Source organism: Dysidea avara, chromosome 14 (assembly GCF_963678975.1).
Source record: "Dysidea avara chromosome 14, odDysAvar1.4, whole genome shotgun sequence".
NCBI lineage: Eukaryota > Metazoa > Porifera > Demospongiae > Dictyoceratida > Dysideidae > Dysidea > Dysidea avara.
Genome location: NC_089285.1, coordinates 4856685 through 4877840, shown reverse-complemented (window position 1 = coordinate 4877840; position 21156 = coordinate 4856685). Strand labels below are relative to the sequence as shown.

At 36.3% G+C, this 21156-nt stretch overlaps 1 protein-coding gene and 1 long non-coding RNA gene across 4 annotated transcripts; one reads left to right on the top strand and one right to left on the bottom strand.

The window, feature by feature from the left end:
• Positions 1-828: 828 nt before the first annotated feature.
• Positions 829-7428, bottom strand: LOC136243977 (uncharacterized). The gene is made up of 5 exons (XM_066035512.1): positions 7356-7428; positions 5181-7291; positions 4316-4373; positions 1473-1541; positions 829-1413 (listed from the first exon to the last, which is right to left on the bottom strand). Exons 1-5 carry the CDS (start codon positions 7426-7428, stop codon positions 1130-1132), a joined length of 2595 nt encoding a protein of 864 aa, XP_065891584.1. The 3' UTR covers positions 829-1129.
• An 11274-nt stretch (positions 7429-18702) lies between these two features.
• LOC136244405 (uncharacterized) lies at positions 18703-20512 on the top strand. Of its 3 annotated transcripts, none has more exons than XR_010695231.1 (6): positions 18703-18847; positions 18900-19181; positions 19237-19433; positions 19493-19674; positions 19729-19819; positions 20211-20512. It is a non-coding gene; the product is annotated as an uncharacterized lncRNA (long non-coding RNA). The 3 variants fall into 3 exon arrangements; XR_010695230.1 differs by having other exon boundaries at positions 18900-19193; XR_010695229.1 differs by having other exon boundaries at positions 18900-19433.
• Positions 20513-21156: the final 644 nt, after the last annotated feature.

Sequence of the window (21156 nt, the reverse complement as noted above, 5' to 3'; positions counted from 1 at the left end):
TAGATTTTGGATTCAGTATCGTGGTCTTCACACCAATACTTGTGCCATATCATGAAATCGCCAGTGAAAATGCAAGTCACAGTAAAAGTTGATCTACAATAGTCACAGTAAGTCTAATAGAGCACATAGGTATGTAGTATGTCTTACATAATACTGTGTATGTATGTAGTCATTACAGTAATATAACAACTTCAGGTGCATGTGATTCCGAATACAATAAGTTACTATAGTTGTGAAGGGTTTGAAAATCAGCATATAAACTTAACTAACCTGTCACCTATATATCCCTTCAATAATCTGACACTGCTGCACTTTCTCTATGTAACACCATCTTAGGAGTGGATCCAGATTTTTTTAAAGAGGAAGGTACCACTATGATGCACTCTGGAGTGTGGTAGCTGCTGAGTTGCAGCTTCAGTCCAGTTACAGTATTATATAGCAAATAATCACTGTACAGGCAAGTTTCGTTGTTAATTTAAGCCCTTAGAAATGCAATTGAAGCATTTACTACTGTGGGTAGTTGCAATAGTTCTAAAACATTAATCAATAATTGTTTTTTTGAGACTTATATTATGTATGCTGTATGAAGAGATGCTTAGGTAGCAGTTTCAAGTAAAATCAGTGTTTTGTCACTGTAAGATCAAGCAGCATCAGCATCAGATCAAGTAATAGTAAGGCTTGGGGGTATAGAACACTTGAACTATCTCTGCATCTTATTGACGCCACCACTAATCTCACACAGTATTTGAGACCATTGAGCATAGAATTGCAGTGGTTAAGCACAGCTCAAAAACTACAATAGTACTTGCAATGAAAGTTTAGCAATATACGCAATATAAAAGATATAATACAAAACGTTACTACTAACTGGTACAGAATTGTTATTGATATGCAAACAGTGCTTGCACCACAGTACATATACACACACCTACAATTTATAAAAATAGGCAAGTAATCTCTTACATGTTCTCTAAAAATTAAGCTTACAATTAAGGTATACAACTTAAGTGTACAAGAATTGTTAGCATATAGTAAAAATTAATGTGCATGCCGAATCTAGAAATTGTACCATGTGTATGCATTTACGTAGTATGATGATACAGTCTGTGTATAGTGTGATCCATATTCACTAAGGTGTTACAGTAGTAGATTTGATCTCTTCTATAACTGCTACAAGATCTTCTACTTTCCCAAGTTTCGCTAATAATGTTGGCCAAGTTTTTGGTGTGACACCTTTGTTAGTACTCAGCCAGTCTCTGAAAAGCTGCTGACAACATTTCTTTGGGTCATCATTGTGCTTTGCCTTTATAGCATCAACATCAATAATTTTGAATCGCAATAAATAAGCAACATCTTCCCAGTATGCTTTAATAGTTGGAATTACAATGGTGATCAGATCTCCCATTTCAGGTACTGCATAGGTATTATACGTATAGTGAGCTTGTCAATTAGTTTACAACATATTTTCTCACCTGTGTCTAACATTCCAATTGTATGCAAGTTACTGGGTACTGATTGATCACAGTTAGCATGGACAGTCACTGTAAAGATAAAAGCAATACTGTAATTTGTTTTTTTCATTGTAAAATAATTGTATGCAAAACTGGTACGAAACTTTCTTACACATAAATCTAATAGAGCAGTCATTCATGTAAATCATACAAAAAAATTTGTGTAAATATAGCTGGTATGTCTTTTCTTAAGCTAAAACAAATAGTTGAATCACTATATAAAAATGAGACATGAACGCAGGCTGAAAACCTCTAAAATATCCTATTCAAACACTCTAATATCATGGAGAATTTTAGATACACAAGTTTAATGTTTAATCAATACTGTTGAATCATTTATAGCATAATAACAGAGTTTACTAAGGTCTAAGCTTGCCTGTAGAGTAGTCATTTCATGTTTAAGTAATGTGGGGTGGTCTGTATTCAAAAACTTGCTGTAGTTCTAGTTTTCACCTTAGCCCAACTTATAGGATAGCGAGGATAACAAAACGCTTCCATCTGAGTGATTTTCATGGCTAAATCCAACTTGTGCATATTAATCACGTGAATATTAATCGATCCCCACAATCGATTTTGGGATTATAGTCTAAATCCCCAGGCTACATCCAGATGTAGCCCAGGCAATTGCAAATTGCCAACTGGGTTGCATTGCAAATGAAGTCTGTGTGGCTTCTTTGATCTGAGGTGTGAAAGTGTTACATATGTCTAGCAATGTAGCTATATAAACATTAAAAGTTTCACCACATAACTTATGCATGAGAACATTTCACTGTATGCAGATTTATAACCGTTTCAATTTTACTTATCATTAGAAGCTGATGTGTAAGGTGGGATATGTAAATCCCTTGCAAGGTAGAACAACTAGCCACAGGTATAGAGGTCTTCAGAAAAATCCATGAACATGTTTATTTACAAGACACATTATGTCATGCATGCACAGTGTTTTATAGAACACTATGTCATTTTGGATGTACAAAGAAGTAACCAAGAATACATATTTACGGGATGCCAGTGTGTATGAGCTTATGTTATGTAATAGCCATGATAATCTTTGAAAAATATTGGAAAATGTGACATATTATGCAAGAAAATAATAGATGCACTTTGAAACTTTGGATATAATGGCGAAGGATAGATGTTTGTCAGTATAAACAAAGACTATCTTGTGCTATGTTTTGAAAATAGCCAGTAAGTAAGTGTGTTTTAGTCGACAAGAAGTTTCAGGCCAAATACAAAGTTCGCTCTACCAACCGAGGTTAAACAGCTTCAGCCACAATACTCCAGGCAATATGGAATATGCTCATTATTTGCACTTGTGGTTTTGGAGGTCTAACCGTTACCCATATTTTATATGCCTTAAAATATCGTGGCTATTAGATGAAACAGTGTCCTGCATATAAATGAGTTCCTGAAGGCTTCTATACAGCAAAAGAATAATAGTTCAGTTAGATATGATAATCATACAGTACAGTAGTACTGTATATTAGAAATCATGGTGAAAATATTACCCAAAAACCAGCTTCACCATATCACTGGCACCTTGGCAGTATTGGTTAAGTATAATTAAGTCCGAAAGTGCCTTCAGTATGACCCTAAATGCTTCCAATAGACTGCTACAAAATATTATTCAATAGAACTGCCTGCTTGCCTGCCTGGTCTGCCTGCCTGATGGCTTCAGACAAGCATAACTTGATAATGGCTAGGGTTATGGGCTTGATTTTCACTTTTCAACACTGCTTCAGTCTAACAGGTGCCTTTAGGCATACTGAAGTATGCATCATGAACTTACCTTTGTCCTCCTTTGCGTCCCATTTATTGTGCTGACAGCCTAAGGTGTTGATTCATGGTAGTATGATGGCTTTCCTGCATTGTAAAATGGGAATCGTCTGTGTTTTCTGTGGTGAATGGATTAATTACAGAGGTGCTTCTATACTATTCTTCATTTGTAATGCTGTGAAATGAGTTTAAAATTGCTGAAAGCAAGCATAATGGTCACTTCACTTTCGAGTCAGTAATTGATGGCTGGGGCACATGTTCAGTCAAAAACATTACCTCTGGTGTGCCATCCTTTCTTTGAGTGTGGCATGCATGGATTAACCTGTCATAATAATAATAATATTATTATTACAAAAAGGTAAACAAAGAGAATTTTAAGTTTGAATAGGGATCATAGAAAAAAGTAGGCAGGTCGCCTACACCTGTAGGTATGCACATTTAATCCCTACTGATAAAATCAAAAATAGTTAAAGTATATATTAAAAATCTACTTTAAATCTTGATTATGATTATGATTAAATCTTTTTCTTCTTCCTGTGGTAAAGAAAAAAAAGATAGGTTAAAAAAGGCCAGCTTTGGGGTATACGAATACAAAAAGAAGTGAAATCTAATCCAAAACAGCCAAGCTGTAAAAAAAAAGAGTGCGACCCTAAAAAAGGCTATGGACTTGGCACAATTCACCTGAATTGTCGTTATTAAAATTTTTACTATAAACCTACCATCAAAGCCATTCTTGGCCACCACCTTGGATTAACTTCAGAATTTTTGGGGTTTCATTTTTGATTTGTTTTCACTCATGTAATATATTACTTTTCAAGGATGAAAGTTTCGTGGGTAGCCAAGCAACTGTGAAATCATGTCCCTTGAAAATTTATACTTAATACGGTACACTGTTGTTGGCAAAGTATAAAGCCTTTAAACCTCTTTTTAGCCAAGAGACACCCCTTATTATAATATTATTACTTTTCAGCCAACATGCTGTATTGTAAGAGCTGGTAAAATGTTTCATGCATTTACATTTGGCATACCTTCTTGATCACTTTTTCCATGAACATCTTGTATTGAGTAGTTTGGTTTATCAGCTTGCTAATAATAATGAGTAAATCACCATAATTAGGTTATAAAGGGTATGGATTTATTGCATTTGGAAAAATCTACATGTACAACACTCTAGCAAACAAATACGTACATGCACAACTAGGCTGTACATGTTACCAAGAGTTCATAATTAGTAGCAAGAGTTTTTGATTCTGTTAGCAACACAAGTAAGTATGGAGTAAGTATGGAGTTATATAACCTTTTGTTTGCCTTTTCATACAAATTGTCCATAGTAGTAAAAGGTATGATTATTATATTGTGCCCATACACTATTGTGAAACCTTGCCAGTAAGCTGCTTAAAATGGACACGTCAACAGAATACGCTAGTTGTATATTAGCCATTACAGAGGCAGATCCAGGGGATTCCATGGAATCCCCCTTTCTAGAAGAGCCTTAGAATTACTTGATAAGCTGATGACAAATTTTTCTTAAATTTAGTAAACCAAATTCATTGTATCATTCAAGGCAGAACACTCAGTTTGCTACCCCAGTATCTTCATACCCAATAAAACCCTCTAAAATATTAATGCTTGGAACTGCATTTCAAAAGTTTAATGGTAAGATTCAACAATGAAACTTTGCTGAAGAGTGATTATTATTTTTGCTATGAAATATTATTACTATTTAGCTGGACTGAAACTACTACTACCAGGCTTCAGAGTAAACCCTCCTCTGTAAAAGTCCGGATCCACCCCTACATTATTACCACTAAACTAAATGCTAATAATGACACCTACAATATTAGAGAATTGCAATAATGCTTAAAAACATTGTAATTGTATTAATATGCTTACCTGAAACCACACCTTGTGAGAAGACTTCAGCTTCATTTTGCCATAGTTGCAAAATATCCATTCTGCACTAGCATCAAATTTTGGTACAATTGCCAAATGATTTTCAGTTGTATGCTTGTCATTTCTGCACAAAAAGCCAATCTCTAACTGCTTGTTGTCATATTGAAGGTGGTTGCATACACCATCCAAATCCCTCAGAAGAATTTCACGGACTTCATTATGAATAGGAAGCGTGTCTTCTTCATGTCTTATTTGAACTTCAAGGTAACCAATTCTGTCAATTAGTGACACAGAATGACCAGTATCTGATGTGTGAAAACTTATCAGGTTGCTGTAGGAATGGTGACTGTATTTTCTGGACAGTCGGGGACGTACCCAATTATTTGGCAAATTTTGAAAAATTTCTACAACCAGGCAACAAAAGAATCCTTGTGGTAGAGGACAATGTGGGAACTGAACACACAACTGCTCATACTGAAGATGACCATACTGGTCAAGAATAATGTGACCAGATTGTTGAAGACTGTAGCTTGGTAACACACATGGCATGAAATATTTCTCTTGGTCAACTGGAGCAATGATTTTTAAATGAATCAACAAAGCAATAAAACATTCTTTGTCAATGTCTTTTTCTAACTGGATTTGATGAATCAACGATTTGGTAAATAACCCTTCATTTTTAAGCTGGCCGATAGCCTCTTGATCAAAGCCGCTTCTTGGAAAAGAAACCTTTACAAGACTAGTCAGTTTATTAAACAACCACTGGTGGTCAACAATGACATATTTGCACATGCCAGGAACATCATGATAGTAAAACAGAAGTCCCATAATGTGGAAAAACAATAAAGCACTTTGAAAATCACTGTTGTCTTGGCACAGGTTTCCTTGTGTGCATATATAACATGCTTCACCATACAATAAAAAGCTAACTTTTCTCTTAGTACAGAGTCTTTGTAACTCAAGCAACAGTATAAACCAACTAATAGGTACATCATAAACATTTCTTTTCTGTACAAGTTTCTGAATGCGATTACGAATTACTTCAGCATTAGGATCCTCACTACATCTGCTTGCATTCATTTCAGATTGTAGATGGTCCCATATATTGTCACTATCAGCTGTTGTGTTATCTACTGTAAATAATACATTTTCATTTTGTTCCCATAAACATTTTCTACATTTCAGCTCAAATGCAACAGACTCTAATTTGCTCTCGATTTCCTGAATCTGTGTTGCCTTTACTTTGTCTGCATGAGTGCCCACATAACACTGATATGTGTTATCACTTTCTACACCTTTGTGTAATGGTTGGATTGGTAGTGAAGTTCTTAAACCAGAATTTTTAGAGGATGCCATGAGGAGCTTAACAAGATCCAGATTGGTCAGGCCTAAATGATAAGGCTCAAATGACTTCTTTCCATGTTCACTGTGAACAACCAATACTGGCTCATCTAAAGCTTTTACTCCTCCTACCATGTTTAGGACAATAAAGGTAAGGGATATTGAACTGCTAACAGCTGGAAGGAGATTAACAAACTCAGGCTGTCCGCCTGTGTCCAAAAGGTTGATCATGTTCCACACTTCACCTAATGATGGTACCAAATAAGACTGAGCTGATGCAATATTATCTTCTACTGCACATTTCTTTTCTTTGACATTTAGACTGCTTGGTGGTGATTGTAAATTTATCAATGATATAGTTTTACTGGATGCATCTGAAGTAGTGACATCTGGATTTACTGATGGATCTTGCAGATTGGATAGTGATTTAGTTTGTCTTATTGTTGTGCTTTCTTTAGTATTCTCTACTAATCTCACATTTGACAACAGTTTGTTAAGCTGTGCTATCATATTCTTGTGATCTAATTCTACCCATTTTGATTTGCTGCCTGATTCAACCATCCCAGCTCGTTTTACTGTCAAAACATGTTCAGATTCTACTACCCCAGTACTGTGGTGATGTGATATGAATTTTCTTTTACTAAGCAAGTTAAGGAAACTTGTTTTTCCTGCTCTGGCTGATCCAGTAAACAAAATGGTAGTGTATGACAGTTTTAAAGTTGAGCCATTAACCTTTGCTTGTTGAAGCTTGTCAATTATTTCTTCTCTCACTAAATCAAATGAAATGAAACAATTACTTAAGATACATGACTTATAGAACAAAACATCACTAACTATTGCTTATAACCAAACACATTCCAACAAGTGACTGTGGTTGTACACTTACACTCTTGAAAATTATTTTCATGCTTGCGTTTGTGAGTGTCTTATTGTAGTGTAACATCGTCTCAAGCTAAAATCAGATCCATGTAAAAACAGCAAAGCTGTATAAAAGGGCTGCAGCCTTCAAAAGCCTGAAAGTTGTGAAATCAAAAGTGGTGGCCATGAAATGGCTGCAATGATGTAACATCATTTTGATTATTGATTTCATAACTTTTTTTCACCCAGGCTTTTAAAGGCCACACCCTTTAGAATATAGCTTGGCTTTACATCACTGCAGCCATTTACAATGATGATGATATTAGACAAAGTAATACTATACCAATATGGAAAAATACCAACTGATCAAATACAAAAGCTAAAAGATCTATGCAATAACCAATTAATATTGAAAATTTCCCTATAATTTTATGCTTGCTTGTTCATGGCTATGTCTATAGTAAGTTGTATTATAGTGCCTCTTATCATTCCATATATATAAAGCTGAATAGCCATCTGTCTGTCTGTCTGTCTGCATTCAATTTGAGTTCACTCATTCTTCTTGCCAGTTGCTGCATGTATCGAAGCGGTTCTGGCATCAAACAAAGCACTCATCATCTAGGAATAAGCTAGCATTTAAATTAAGAATAAAGCTTCTAGTTGCTGTCATTCGTTGTTTACAGCGCCTTTAGTGCAAGGGTGTAGTGTAAAATTTTGCTTGAATTCTTTCTGTAAACTGCATGCAAACTGCAAGTAAACACCTATGTCAGTCAACTTACACATGTCTTTATCATACAGTACGATAGTACTGTATAGTAGGGACCACAAAAGAGTAGGCGTGGTATACAAAATAATATCACCCAAAAAACAGCTTCAATTTCCACTGATGACAATGAGGCAGTATTGGTTAGGTAAAATTAAGCCCAAACTAGATTTCAGATCAACCCGAAACACTTTCAACAAACTGCTAAGGAATTTAAAAAAATATTTATTTAATGGAATTTTCTAGTGACTGACTGACTGACTGAGTAACTGACTGATGCCTTCAGACAAGCGTAACTCAATAACAGCTAAGGCTAGGGAATTTTTTTGGCTGTTTGACGTCGCTTTGGCCTGACAGGTGCCTTTTGGCATACCACAGTACATACAATGCATTCTTCATCCTCCTTTATGTCCCATTCATCTTTGCTGACAGCAAAAAGTGTCGATTTGGCAATAGCTTATGATGGCTTCCCTTCATAACGGAAATCATCTGTATTTGTCATAGTGGCTATTTTGATAGCAGAGGTGCTTTTCAAACAGTTCTTGATTTGTACTGCTGTGTAATGGATTAAACATAGCCAACAACAAAGTGTAATGGATTTTTTCACTTTTCAGATGATAATTGGGATGCGCGGTGCCATTTCAGATGCAGTATGCATGGGTTCACTAGTCATAATAATTATTTACAAAAAAAAGTTAAAAAACAAGTACACAGAAAAATTTAGAATTTTCAACTAGAGTAGGGACCATAGCATATCAATAAACAGTACTAAAACAAGCTGTAGTGCACAACATTAAATCACAGTAAAACAATACGAAGTGTTATATCCCTACTGTGCTCAAGATACCATAATGGAAATGCACAGTGAGGATCTTACACTTCTTATTGTTTTACTGTGATGTTACATTGTGTACTACTCCAGCTTGTTTCAGTACTTTTTATTGATGTGCTATAGTCCCTACTCCAGTTGAAAATTCCAAATTTTTCTGTGTACTTGTAAGATAGTTTTTAAGACTAATTGTTAATGTTAGGCAATTGATTTAGTGGCTAGGGCACGCGCTTCATAAATACAAGGTTCCAAGTTGAAGAAGTTATTTTCTTTTTCTTTCACTCTGGCAACCATTTTGTGCACACCTTTATAAAACTCAACTTTTTAGCTAATATTATCTTAGCATGTAAATCACATATCGACATGGGATTTTAGTGAAATTATACCCCCATCATCTGGCAAAGTGAGCGTTGTTGTAGCAAATCAATAAGTACTTTTGTTTGTTCTTTATAGGGCAATGAAAGTACTGGTGCAAGGACGTCAAAACTAGGGATGCAGGAGATCATGGCCTGCACTATTTTCTTTTGGTCCCCCCCACCCCATTTTTTGGCCAAGTATTAGTAGCCAATCTGCCAAAGTTATATACACACACAGAAACACATACCTCTATACAAGAAGCAGAGAGGATTATAACTAGTCTTCGTTGATCTGACATGATCTAACATTGTATGGCAATGCTTAGCAGCATGCGTAAGCATGCCAAGTTGTGGCATACCCCATGAAAAAAAAAAGGATTTTCAAAGCTTGGATGTGAGTATTTTGATACCCAAAACTCCTTCAGCAACCATGCACTGTTACGTTGTTAAACCACATACATATAAATCTGTAATAATAACATTATGATGATTTATTTCGATATGAAATTATCCAATGTGATGTATTGTGTTATGGTTTTAACTGCAGGACATTAAAAAACCCTTTAGAAACCACTGAAATAGTATGTGAGCATGTGGTAGAATGGTACAGATTGCACTTCACTGAACGGTGCAGGTTCAATTCCCCGAGTCAGACAACTTTTTTTTTGCTTTTTTGAGCCTTTTAGGTACACCTATTTTAAAAACTGTTCGACTGCTCTATTAGAGTAGCTGACTGTTCTATTAGAGTATACTGATCTTTTTTTAGCGGCAATCGGTCAGTCATCCTTGACCGTTTCAGTAGGTAAATGGGCGGTCTTCGAGCTAATTGGTCGGTAAATGTCCAATGGCCGACCGTTATAATCCACTGACAAGAAGCCATACAACTGTCATGCAAAAGCACTCTCTGGGGTGTGGAATCATCAGTCCACCACAACTGTCAAGTCATTCATCGTACTGTGCTAAACACATAAGTTCCTGTAATTTTATTTATGTTATGCTTGCACATGATATCTGTTGTTCAAATATTTCTTGGATCCCGTGCAGTGAGAAGTTTAAACAGTAGAATGAGTGCCACATCTGTGGCATTTTAGAGTGTGGGAAAGATGCAACTCAAATTGAGGTTGGTAACAGATCTAAGTCTAAGAGGGCAGTCTCGCTGTAGTGTACGAATGTATGGGAGTTGCTGACTACCGACGATTAAACCAGAAATTATTATGACTTTGTGGTTCATCAAGAGAAACAAACAAGGATGCTGAAAATGAAAGTGGCCAACCATGAACATAGTGTGGTATTCACGTGCTCTTCACTCAGTTTGGGAACACCTGCTAGAGCAGACATCCCAGCTTGTAGTTTCTTAAAGGTAACGATGTTTCACTTTGCGGATAACAACCATTACTGCTGTAATCCTTGTAGTGTCAAGTATGTAAAGCTCGCATAAAGAGAAGACCTTCACGTGACCACAATTTCTCACATGATATATACATGTATTGAACACATGCAGTAGGTGTAGAGGAGCATAGCAGCCATTAGCAGGATAGGAAGTGAAGAGATAGCTATGCAGTATAGGTGTATGGCTATTAGCTAGTGATAACACACCCCACAACACCTATATAAAAACGCACGTATGAACTGGGTACAGAGGAGCAGTATCAATGAGACCCTGTGTGTTTGCATGGGTGTTGATCAGTTTATGGTTAACTGGTTATGGCTATCTGCCCCCACTCTGAAAATCGTTACGCCTTTGCACTGGTGTAGGGAAGGATTACTGAAAAGTTGAGCTACATTCCTGTCAAAACCTGACAAACAACTGTGGTGATTTGTGCATCTCCTTTAACCCCAAGTGATTTATTCCATACATATCTGTGATTAGCAACGTGCAGACATGAATGATTACTAGTGCATAAAAATTCTGCAATCGAGGGTTTCAATATTTAAATGCAAACTGCAAATAATATGAATGTCTCTAACAATTAAAACCCCACAAGTAAACCTTTTCATTTATTATGTTTGAGATATAAAAGACCTATTGTGAGAATTCTATGTTTGTTACAGATAGTAAAGTGAAGTGCAAACAATAGTCAAGCACAAGCTTTATTACTATGAACAACTTTACACCTGTCACATGTAGCTAGCTTCAGTCTGCAGGCTGTTAATTAAGTGTAAACAATAGCAAATATTAAATTACATTCCTGTAGTCTGGAATGTGTCTATCCTGTAGCACTTCCAGCTGCATGTGCACTTAGTTATATTCAAACACTACACCCTCCAACAGGATTAAAATATTTAGATTTTACATTTGAATACTCTTAATTGAACAAACCTTTGAATTTCAATGCATTCATTTATGCACTAATGATTACTATGTCCATTAATTATGTTGCATCTCTGCATATTTGCATTACACAAACATGAAAATATGATAGTTTTGTATAATTCAACAATGTAACTATATACATGTGTAGCTTGTTTACCTGTTTCTAAGTTTGTTAATAACAGTGGAAATAGTACAAGCATAAGTCACCAATTATTGCCACCAATTGGTCTAGCGATTGTAATTCTTTGCTGAAATCATGTATGAACTTCTGGTTTGAACTATTGAATAGAGCAGTCTTTAGTCTCTTAGCAAACCAAATTTTAATTATCTCACGTGAGTAATCGTTGTGGTTGGTATGAGTGAAATCGCAAAGCATATCATACGCCAATTATTGGGATGAGGTACACTCTGTACTTCAGCGATTGACCAATTATCGGCAGATTTTGCAAATTCATGAGTAACTCTCTGGTGCCTTGTTGGTTCATTGTGAAATTTTTGTGGGATATACAGTCCTTGGATAACTCTGTTTCACAGAAGATTTTATTAATTAAATTATTTACTAATAAATACTTTATAGGACTGTACAGATCAATATATATAATTTAATTAAAAAGCTTAACAGTTAATTTATAGACTTGAAGGTCTCATAATCAATTACTTACAAATTGCAATTAGCTATATATCCACAAATAATAATTACAAGGGGTAGCTATAAAGAGTACAAGTTAAAGAATAAAATAGTTTGTAGGAGCTTGAATGTTTAAACATTTGGAGCAGAGGCAACAGAAGAAAAAGTACATAGATTATTACTGTAAAAATTGTTAACGAAAAATAGTTCTTGAGTTTGAATTTGATAGTTTGGAGGGTTTGGAATAGGTCAATTAGTGGTAAACTGTTTCACAATTTGGGTATACAGTAGAAGTAGGAATTCATTACACTGTTCTTAGATGTTTTCATGTGCCTGAGTTTGTATCCTGCTGATCTTGTGGGTCCAGAGACAAATTCTACAAGTTTAATATGATGAACTTTTCAGATGGAAGTTTTACTGATTTTATAAAAACATGATGTCAGCTAAATTATAAATATACATAATTGGAAGAAGTGTCAGTCTCAAAAGCCTTTCTTTGTAGTTACTGGTGTAATCGTTAAGAGTATATTTGGTTGCCCTCCTTTGCACTCTTTCTAACAGCTCAATATCAGATAGTAAATAGGGCTTCCACAAGCAAGAACAATATATTTAAGTAGATCTAATCATTGAAACATACAGATTCTTCCTAGTCTCCAAACAGTAACTGTCTTCAAATATGCGGGGAAATAATCCAAAGTTTTAAGAGCTTTAGAAGTAATGTTTTGATAGTGTAATCTTTATGATAAAGTATCAGAGAAATAGATACCAACATATTTACAACTATCGGAGCAAGAAATGGCATTTCCGTTGATAGTATACATGAACTAAATTTGTTGTGATAAAGTAAAAAAAAATTGGGACACTGAAGGCAAGGGTTATTGTTACTACTCCAATGAGAAACTGATGACAAATCTTTGAATGTCCAGCTTAGATCTTATTTTCATAAGCGCTTTGTATCATCAGCAAAGACAAACATATTGGATGAATGAATAGCAAAGAGATCATTAATGTAAATTAGAAACAGTAAGGGGCCAAGTATACTTCCCTCTGGTACACCTGACAATACGGGTAAGCAATTAGACAAACATAGAAGATGAGGTCAGCCATTCAGGTTTGATGCAAAAGCATACTGTTTATTCATTTTTTCACTACAAAACTATTTTACGCAATTTCATATATGTGACCGTCTCAGCAAAAACCCGACTTGTTCGCACAAGCATGCGTATTGAGAAAAATGAAATTTAAAAATAATTCGTAAAATTACGCATGCTACAAAGAAAAATACGCAAGTTTTCCTTGGGCCAGTATTCGAAGAAGGAAGACTCAAGTCGATTAAACCTATATACCATCTTATTTGCCTGCTCATGGAGAGTTCGAAAATCTTTATTTCGTTTCTGTAGCTTCAACGGTATGCGTGGCACGTGCGTTTGTTTACGATGCGGTAAACGTAAACAAGATTGTCATCGTTTCGTCTACTAAACCGCTTTCATATAGATATGCGCAAGTGTCTACAGGGCAAACACTATACCTTGGCTGATGTGCTGATCCATGGTGAACATTGTGAGCCAAATTGCAACGTTGTAGACTAATCCAAACGGAAGTTATGACTGTGAATGTAAGCGCCTGTAGTTAATTTTCAGTACAGTCGCTGTACAAATCGATTATCTTGCTCTTCCTACTGTCTAGTGCTATAATTTCAAAACTACACACCACAGAAGACTGAAATCGTGGTTATCCATTCCTTGGACACTGCTAATAATGCTGAGTGAATAAAAAAAAATTTTTTAATTGTGCAAACAGATCGGGTTTTTGCTGAGACGGTCACATATTCCGTAGTCTGTATAATTTATAAGTGGCGACTTACGCTAAAAATATTAGTGCATTAAAATAAGATCCAAGTGATAAAAATGAGATTACAATATTACAATGTACCTATATGGGTACATATCTACATCAATTACTGTTTTTTAATGATTTTACCACATGCCGTAGAGTTGGATTGTTAAGTGCATGTGTCTATTAAATACATACATATTTTTTTGTGATTAACCATGGCTGATAAGTGCACATGGTTCAATGTGAGGCTCAACACGCAACAAAGCTACACACAGGAAGAAAAGTTTGAAGTACTGGAAAATTTATGTCTCCTCAAGTGCTTATTTATTTCTTGAGGTCTCCATTCACTATGCATACAGCAAATCAGCCTTCTGGATTGTGATATTCTTGTTCATCATGAAGGATTTCACACAGAAATGGAGTCAAATATCCTTATACACTGGCGTGGTGACCACGAACTACTCTATTACAACTTACTGATTCTGTGTTAGGTACACCATAATTATTAATTAGGCATATGCACTTCACATATATAAAGTTTTCTTCGAAAATTTTAAGCACATGTGCTTAACAACCTGACTTATTGGTAGCTGTGTTGTGATACCACTTAGAGATGTACTGATCATTGGATCAGTGGTTCCCAGTTACTGCCATACTAGTACGTAATATGCAAAAAATGCTCCAATAACTGATATTGTTGCTGATAATTCGCATGGCAAATATAGATACACTTATTTGCAATTAACTACACTTGAGCTTGCCATACCACTTGGCACTCAGAAAAGACATCTCTTAAAACCGGCCTCGAGTAGTTTGAATAATGAAACCAATAGTACGATAGTGTAGCTATCCACTGGTAGTGCTAGTTCAATTCTGCCTGATGTGTACTTTAGTATGTCTAATGTTAATCTGGTAAATATGTATATGCAACACTTTCACACCTCAGATGAAAGGAGCTGTCTGGGATACATTTTGTATGTAGCCCAGCTGGTCGGGCTACTTATGAAATGTAGCCAGGCTAAAACTGGGCAGCGATTATATAGACGTCGTGGCCGAAATCGATTGTGGCGATCAATCAATACTCTCGTGATTAGGATGCACAACTTGGATTTTTCCATGAAAACCACTCAGACGGAGAGCATTTTGTTATCTTCGCCATCCTGAGTTGAAAAACGTTAAGCTAAGGTGAGAAATGGTGCTATAGCTTATTCGCCAATTGTTTCCAAACAGAAACATGACTCCATCACAAAGTTACTGGTCTGCATGGAGTAACCACTCTACAACCACGCTTGCCTATCTAGACCTTTAGTGAACTCCGTACTTTTTCCAAAAAAAGGTTCAATAGCACTGATCAAAACATTGAACTCGCATAACTGAAATTCTCCGTGATATCAACTTTAGGACATGTCCATTCAACGTAACCGAACATAGCCAGAACCAGCAGAACGTACTAGCTGCTGACCCATAATCGAAAATTTTAGGTATGCATACAACTGTGTATAATATATCCAGTGGCTGCACTATTCATAGTTATACTAGTGTTCATTTTGACATGCTATCATGTGTAAATTGTTTAACTTGTTGAATATAAACAAGCTAGAATCAATCCAGAGAACTGCTGCTAGATTTTGTTTTAATGAGTTTTCCAACATACTCAAGTGTTGCTAACATGTTGTCTTCTCTTAATCTGCCATGTTTACAGGCAAGAAGAACCCAAGCTAAATTAAGTACTCTTTACAAAATAATTAACGGATATTTGATTGTGCCAACAGATGATCTTACCCCCAAACTTTCAAGTTTAAGGAGTGGCTACTATCACCAACCAATGACTCCAATTGATGTGTATAAATTTTCCTTTATCCCATCAACCATCAAATTATGGAACCAACTCCCTGCTGATGCAATTGATTCCTCTACCCCTAATGAGTTTTGTAATAACTTAAGAAGCTGGAGTAGTGCACGATAGTAAAACAATAAGGAGTGTTATACCCCATCTGGTCATTTCCATTATGGTATCTTGAGCACAGTAGGGATATAACACTTCTTATTGTTTTGCTGTGATTTAATATCATGCACTACTCCAGCTAGTTTCAGCACTTTTTATCGATGTGCTATGGTCACTACTCTAGTTGAAAATTCCAAATTTTTTTGTGTCATGTTTGTTAACTTTTTTTGTAAATAATTATTATGACTGGTGAACCCATGCATGCTGCAAAAGAAATGGTGCCGCATGCCCCAGCTAAAGCAATTATCATCTGAAAAGTGAAGTATCTATTACACTTCGTTGTCAGCTATGTTCAACCCGTTACACAGCAGTACGAATCAAGAACTGTTGGAAAAGCACCCCAACAATCAAAATAGCTACTATGAAAAATATGGACGATTTCCGTTATGAAGGGAAGCCATCACATGCCACTGCCAATCGACACTTTTTGCTGTCAGCAAAGATGAATGAGATACAAAGGAGGACATTGGTAAGTGCATGAAGAATGCATTATACATACTACGGTATGCCAAAAGAAATCTCTCGGACGAAAGCGATGTCGAACAGTGAAAAAATCAAGCCCGTAGCCTTAGCCGTTATTGAGTTACACTTGTCTGAAGGCATCAGTCAGTTACTCAGTCACTAGAAAGTTCCATTAAATAAATAATTTTTTAAATAAAATTTTTGTAGCAACTTGATGAAAGTGTTTCAGGTCAATCTGAAAGTTTGTTTGGACTTAGTTTTACCTAACCAATACTGCCTCATTGTTGTCAAGGAAAATTGAGGCTGATTTTTGGGTGGTGTTATTTTGTGGGCCACACCTACTCCTTAGTGGTCTCTACTATACAGTACTATCGTACTGTAAGATATAAAACTTACATACCAGAAATTGCATAATTACCTACTACAAAGAAAACTTAACTAAAAAACTAACTAAAAAAACTAAAGTTACAACTAAACTGCCTAGACTAGCTTACTGTACTGGCAAACAAGCATTACGTTACTTAAATCATCCTCTGAGGTGAGAGAGCATACTGGCAAAGAATCATCCTGGCATTATAATGCCACAGGGTTACATAAAGTTGCTGCAGTAACTGTATTCTAGCAATCTTTGGGGGCAAACCATTCCTAACTTTAGATCTGTCAACTATTGAAAAATGAGGTGGAGATGGCAAATGGAGACCACCACACATCGAAGGTCTTGCAATCAAGAGGAATAAAGTCTCCTCCAGTGTTGTTGACAATGTCCAGGTACTGGTTATCCTTAACCTCCTCACCGGCAGCAGCAACCACCCCAGCCTGAGAAGCAGCAGGGGAAATCACAGCAGACTGAGTGGTACACCTGATAGAGAAGTCAAAGTAAGCAGGACGGTGAAGGCGGAAATTTGGGTGGTAAATACTTTGGTGCACTGTTAAAACAGAGGTGTTCAGTTACACCCTTACAAAGGTGTTTATGGAACACCTACACCTTTAAAAGTGTACATATACACCCAGGGGTGTTATATTACACCTATAATGTTATTGGATTGTAATAGGTGTAGTGAAGCACCTTTGGGGTGTATTAAAGGTGTTATTGTACACCCTATACTAATACATTTGATTCATTTGAAATGAATTTCTTTTATGTAGGAATGAGTCTACACACCATACAGTGATGCTATAAGATTGTAAGCTCATGCAGTGTTGCTGATTTAGTTAAGTGCAACAGTGAAGCTCAAACAATGTTACACTGGCTCAGCATGCAGACGGACAGATCAACAATACTATCCACACTCAATCCATCAACGTACTGTAATTTGCTAGATTGTGCATGTCAGTAGCTGCTTTTACAAGTACTAATAGTGTTTGTACATTCTGTATATTTGATTTTAGTGTGTATTAATAATAATAATTCAATTCCGTACAATTACAGACATCTAAAATATAAATTGTACACTGTGCAAAAAACAGAGGTCACAGATATGAGAAGCATGAATGTGCGTGCACTGTCGATAAAGTAAATAATTCTGTGTGCTGTACTAATTTGTCAGCCATAGGATTGCAATCTATTATGTAAGCATGGTAAGGTCAGTGTCAATACAAGGCTACACATTAAATGCTACTTCATAATCCAACATCTTTTTAATCACTCCAATCGTCAGCTGTTCATGTAATAATATTATTAAGAGACTCCATATCATGTTCAAAATGGAAGGCAATTTTCCTTTGTGATGCCGGCGGGTAGCCTTGTGGTCATCATCATACACTGCAATGTGATTCAAAATGCCAGTTTGTGAGTCCGATTTATACATCAAGCTTAGCTATCAAGAATTTTTGACCTTTAAAATTACAAGAACTAATGGATGTCAACACATGTTCACTAATGAAAGTTGACTGTGACAAGGCCAATGGACAATTCAAGCGGATACTCTGAGCGGATACTGAGCTACACTCCCTGCAAACCTAGGCCCGTGTGTTGGCATTTATATACACACATACCTTCCAGAACGTCAAAATAACCAAGAAATAAGTGATGATTTGACGATCCAATTGTGTCCCATTGAACGCCCAGGTTTTGAACGGCAGTGCGCACTATATAGCGTGTATCAGGTGCGAGACCAGGTGCACAATATGGCCACCGAAAGAAGCAGTTGAGACGATAATGTGCGAGCAGCTTTTGATAGTAAAGAAATGTACCAAAATTTAACAGCATCGACGGCGGAATGTAGAAGACGACTTGTACCCGGCTGTCAGTGCTTGGCGCCCAGAGTGGGAAAAGGTAAGTAACGGCCCGGCAACTTTGACGTGAATAATACATGATCTATTTATAGTCAAGAAGCAGCTGTGAAGAAAGAACTGGCGACGATTAGAAGTGTTCACTTCTAAACAGCGTAATGAGACTGGTATCTTCAGTAGAACTTGATACATTCTCTGACAATGTTAGAGGCCATTTCCACTGGTTTGATAACTGGCAGGGCAAACAGGAGATAGCTCAGATTCCAAGAACATGCATCATTTTCACATCCAAAGTCAGAGGTTTACAATGTGGTGTGCCAGAAGCTGGTTCAAAAGCACCCAGCTAGGTCCTGGATGACAATGGACAGTGGACTTGTGTCAGTATGTTGGTAAGTGTAAAACCTTGATATACTGGTTTATTGTTTATTTTAGAGATTAAGAATTCAGAGGAGGGTGTAGCAAACAAAATTATCAGTAATGAACCAACTAAAAAACTTGAGAGTGGAGCCCAACGACAATAGATTGGAAATTTCTGATGGCTACTGAATGCCTGGCTTTAATAGCGACTGAATGTCCACTTTTGTCAGAGGTCATTGATCAAATTCCCCTCTTTGCAGTCAAGTACTTGGGTAAGTGTATCATAATAATTTGTTATAGTTTGAAAATTATGTTTTCTTTTGGTATATAGATACAAAACAAGTTTAAAGCAACCGTTCCAATTGACGACAATATAAAGGACTTCATTTTATCAACTGGCCTATGTGGAGAACAAAATTGATGTCAACAGTTTAGTGTAAGACCAGGCCATACTTTAAGAAGCTATTGGGACTTCTTGGTGAATGTAGCTAATGATTTTTATCCATCCAGATGGTAAGTAACAATTAAGAATACTGAATGTATGTAACAAGGTCTTATTTTTCTCAGATGTTACTGATTGTGTACTTGGAAGCTGATTTGTCATCTGTTACATCCAAGACGGTTTGCAAGGGATAGTGTGTTACTTAAGAATTTTGAGGTATGTTTACCTGTAGTGTACATTCACAAAATTGGTTGACATTTAAAACCTCTAATAATTTCACTGCATGAAAGCATTAATTACTTATTAGCATATAAATTCACAACTCTGGACAGGCTGTCAATATCAGTAGTTTCTTGGCATCCAAAATCACCAGTACTACTGTACGGTGGGAGAAAATTTTGGCAAATTTGGCAAAATGATTTTGATTCACCAAAAAATGCAATTTGACACAACTATTCGCCAATATAATTATTATCCACCAAATTCCTTCTCGAGTAAACTCAAAATTTTGTATTGTGCAGTATACAGCCAAGACTATAGTTCCTTGAAATATGTACCTATTGTCATGCTTGTTATATGTTATATATTTTTATTCTTTTATTTGCAGTGACGTGATGTCGATGTAGACTCTGTGCAGTTTCAAATTGTCAGTCAGAACCATTTCTGGTTATTACTGGACGCGATCCTGAAGATGAGGGTAGCCGAGTCTTCCATCACTAGTTCCATTCCAGCACTAAGTGTTTAATCTCAAAGATGAGTAGCTGTCGCAACTGGAGACTGTTATTCCAATCTGGAGAAAATGTGTATAGAACAGTAAACTCTTATGAAATGAAGTTTATACATTATGTATAGCAGTTTTCAATGCTTGTACTTTTAATATCACCCTAATAAAATTGTAGGACGACTGAACACTGCTAAGGGTTTACTGAACACTGCTAAAGAGTTTATTGAAACACCCAGGGGTGTTGTGTATACCTATTTAAAGTTTATTGGAACACCATTGGTGAGTGTTACTGAAACTCCTTTAAGGGTGTACTGGGACACCCTAAAGGGGAGCCTGACAACAATTGTAGATAAAACACCCCAAGGGGTGTTTAATAAAGAACCTTATTTTAACAGTGTGTGGGAAGTGGCTGCACTCATATTGGCTTAGGTGATTGATTGCCCTACACAGGCTATCAGTCTGATGTGTTACATATTAACTGTAACATGGGGAATTTGGGCTTTTCCTGATATGTATGCCCTCTGCCCTTGGACAGTTGGGCATACATATCAGGCAGAGCCTTCATGCCCGTGTTACAACAGCTATTACATTTATATGTCGTACTTTGCGTGGGAGGATCAAAGTGATGCAACGTACTGTATTGTCCATACAGTACTAATTAGCTGCAAACTGTACTGCATGAGTCATACAAAACAGCTGTTAAGCTAATTGGACAAATACAGTACAATTATGCACTTAATTGGGAAAATACAGAACACTCGGGCAAATACAATACAGCTATGCGGAGTTACGAAAACAACCCCACATGCGTGACACTGCAAATCACTAA

Bases quoted from the DNA above. Each gene is read 5' to 3' on its own strand.
- LOC136243977 (XM_066035512.1), bottom strand. From the start codon at position 7,428: ATGAAAATAATTTTCAAGAGTGTAAGTGTACAACCACAGTCACTTGTT. The intron at 7,292-7,355 runs GTTAGTGATGTT...CATTTGATTTAG, and splicing joins GTGTTTGGTTATAAGCAATA to TGAGAGAAGAAATAATTGAC. The intron at 1,414-1,472 runs GTGAGAAAATAT...ATACCTATGCAG, and splicing joins AATTGGAATGTTAGACACAG to TACCTGAAATGGGAGATCTG.